Here is a 3,144-nt window from a genome sequence, read left to right as displayed (position 1 = left end):
TAAACTTTTTTTAAGTTTAATAGCTTATTTCCCTTTTTAAACTTTCAAACCATTAATTATTAACCAAAATTAAATATTAATATTAAACCATTAATTATTAACCAAAATTAAATAATAATAATAAAATCAACTAAAGCTTTTAATTTTAAAATTTAATACTTTACTAACATCACTTCATATTCATATTCATGAACTTATTTATAGGCTAATCACTTCACAAAAAGGATACCCCGTTTTAAACATTATTATTTTTCAAAATAGATATAAACAAAAATTCAAACTTTATGTTTTTTTTTTTTTCCAACTTTTACCATATTAATTAAAATTTAATAATAAAAATGAAATCAATTACAACTCTTAATTTTAAAATATAATTCCTCTTTACTTCACATTCATGAATTATGTCTAGGTTGATCGCAGCCCCAACGCTCCACTTCACATTCATGAATTACTTGTATGGAAAAATAGATTATGTTTTCCCATATATAAATGGCAATCCATATATGTAGGAAAAATCAATTATAAGTTATCTTTTCAGCCTATAAAACATGTTCGCATTTGTTCATATATATGAATTATTTCTATGTTGTTCGCTTCACAGCCCTAACGCTACACATTTTACCCTAGTTAAATCTATCTATAACTTTGGACTTTAAAATTTATTTATTTAGTGATTTTGTATTTAGTTTCAGTGGAGTTTAATTATTTTGTATTTTAATTTTTAATGGAGTAACTTACTGTTAATCCAATTACTCACATCCACTTTAGCATCTTGCAAAAAAATAGAAATTAACAGACATGAACTACCACCCTGGAGAACAGCAGCAATGACCAACAACCCTATAGAAAAGTATGAAATACCACTTGAGATTGTCTCTTCAGAAACAACTAAGTGTACACATCCCATGTGACATTTAAGGCTTAAGGTAGGTTCCGCTGCAGGGTGTTTCTTAACCTCCTGATGGAAACAAATACATAGATTCAAAAAGCTCAGAAGTTCTATGAACAACTTGGAATATCTATATCGCCATAACTGAATGGCTCTGTTGCTTCTGCCTAACTTGTCAAACCCCGTTATGGGGTGGTCCTGCATCGTTGTTGACGAATAGTTTTACAGACAAACGCCTTGAATAAATATGTGACCATCGTCAATTTCAATGAAGCGAAGATAATGATCTCTATTATTGTAGTCCAGATTGATTCTGCTGGAAACAGGCCACGGGAAAATGTGGTCACGAAAAGTCCACCGGGACTTGTTACTACCAGAAACGAGCCCTTCTTGATCCCTTGGACGGTGGCTCTTGCAATGTCCTTCGGATCTTCCAGTTTGTCCGGATTGTAAAAGTCCATCACTTTCATGATCGCGGGGATGCTTTCAAGATTCTGCCAGTTTCTCCTCTGAGCTGTGGAAAATATATTCGGTTTCTTTAATATTTCGCAACAAAGAACAGAAGCTCGCCTAATCCGGGCACAAAAAGAAGCAAGAAAATAAAATAGCATGAATTGCACAGAGAATCGATGGACCTTCTGGAAGGAGAGGCGTCCTTTCAATAATAATCGATTGACATTCTGATACGAGAGGTGTCTTTGCAAAGCCTGGACAGCAAAGAGTCACTCGAATGTTGAAAGGCAACAGCTCAAACCTTAGGCACTCGGCCAGTCCTTTAAGGGCATGTTTAGTGGCTGTGTATATGGCAAAACCATAGCTTGGATGCTGCATTTTTATATCATGCCACATGTATAACTGAACTTGTTAGCTTTGCAAGGTACTTCGGCTGATTTCGGCATCATCCATTCAGATTAAATTTGGGGAAAATTTCCTTCGGAAAAGGTTATTTCAAAAATCTTTAAAGACTTTACACTGTAAATCCCTTAAAAAGCAATCTAACTAGTATGAAATTTCGATTCAGATCTGTTTCTTGATTATTCGATCAAACTTTAAAGGAATTTAGACTATAAATCCCTTAGGGAGCAATCTAAGCATTATGGAATTGGGATTCACATCCATTTCTTAAATTAAAGTAAAAAGATTTTCGATAAAATTAAAGATTTCCTACCATAGAAGCCAGCGATCCCATGAGAACAATGGATGCCGGATTTGACTTGCTGCTCCGCTGTTTCATCAATGGCAACGAAGAATGAACGGTGTAGACTACCCCGCTGATATTAGTGCGGATGACGAGATCCACATCTGTAATGTTGATTTCATCCATGTAGCCTATTCTAGCTATTCCTGCGTTGCAGATAACAACGTCGAAAGGTCGCCACTCGTAACACTCCTTTATAGCTGTTGAAATGGATTCATAGTCCCCCACATCTGCAACCTTCACCATAACGCTCAGATAATTCCAAATAATTTCATGATTAAATTCCCTTAGACCAGAGATATATATATATAGAAAGAATATGATCAAGAGGTGGTTAAAAGCTGTAGAGAAATTTATGTAAAGAACACTACCTTTGTGCAATCTTTATCCAGAAAGACGGTGATCCAGAGGCTTTTAAACGAAAAAGCTATACATAAATTTATGTAAAGAACGCTACCTTTGTGCAAACTTTATCCAGAAAGAATATGATCAAGAAGCTTTTAAACGAGAAAGCTATACAGATATTAATGTAAAGAACCCTACCATTGTGCAAACTTCATCCAGAGAATATTTTCCCTGTTGAGCAATGTCTGAAATGGCGTCATCAATTTGAGAAGAACTGTTAGAGATGAGGGTCACGTATCCTCCCTCTTCAAGAACCTCCATTGCAATAGCAAGGCCGATGCCCCTTGATCCTCCTGTTATCACAATGTGTTTGCCTCTTAGGCTCGGGATCCTCTGGCATTTCTGCTTCCAAAAGATCACGCAACAGATAATGCTGATGGGTATACAGATCACCATTACCAGCCAAGCATCCATTTCTGGTTACACAACCCTGTATAATATGTTGTTACAATATATAGAGATCGGACCGATTGCAAAAGACCGCCAGTGTTCTCTGCGCATTTAATGTGAAGTTAGTACGAAAATAAAATATCAGACGTGTGGAAAGGGAGATACCACTGGCAACCCTAACCCCGATTGCAGATTCTCTGTTCTTGCGCACATGGCTTTTCTGGCCAACCTCCCTCATATTCTGTCACCGGTTACATAGACA

The 3,144-nt window shown here is 36.0% G+C and overlaps 1 protein-coding gene across 1 annotated transcript; it reads right to left on the bottom strand.

Annotated features, from left to right (window-relative positions):
- Positions 1-907: 907 nt before the first annotated feature.
- Positions 908-2,893, bottom strand: LOC149165921 (3-dehydrosphinganine reductase TSC10A-like). Its single transcript, XM_089431218.1, has 4 exons — positions 2,631-2,893; positions 2,058-2,324; positions 1,525-1,714; positions 908-1,403 (listed from the first exon to the last, which is right to left on the bottom strand). Exons 1-4 carry the CDS (start codon positions 2,886-2,888, stop codon positions 1,075-1,077), a joined length of 1,044 nt encoding a protein of 347 aa, XP_089287344.1. The 5' UTR covers positions 2,889-2,893; the 3' UTR covers positions 908-1,074.
- Positions 2,894-3,144: the final 251 nt, after the last annotated feature.

Source organism: Pinus tabuliformis, chromosome 5_1, assembly GCF_031772625.1.
Source record: "Pinus tabuliformis cultivar Carrire ecotype Pingquan chromosome 5_1, CPIR1, whole genome shotgun sequence".
NCBI classification, from domain to species: Eukaryota; Viridiplantae; Streptophyta; class Pinopsida; order Pinales; family Pinaceae; genus Pinus; species Pinus tabuliformis.
This window is presented reverse-complemented; position numbering and strand designations above follow the sequence as displayed.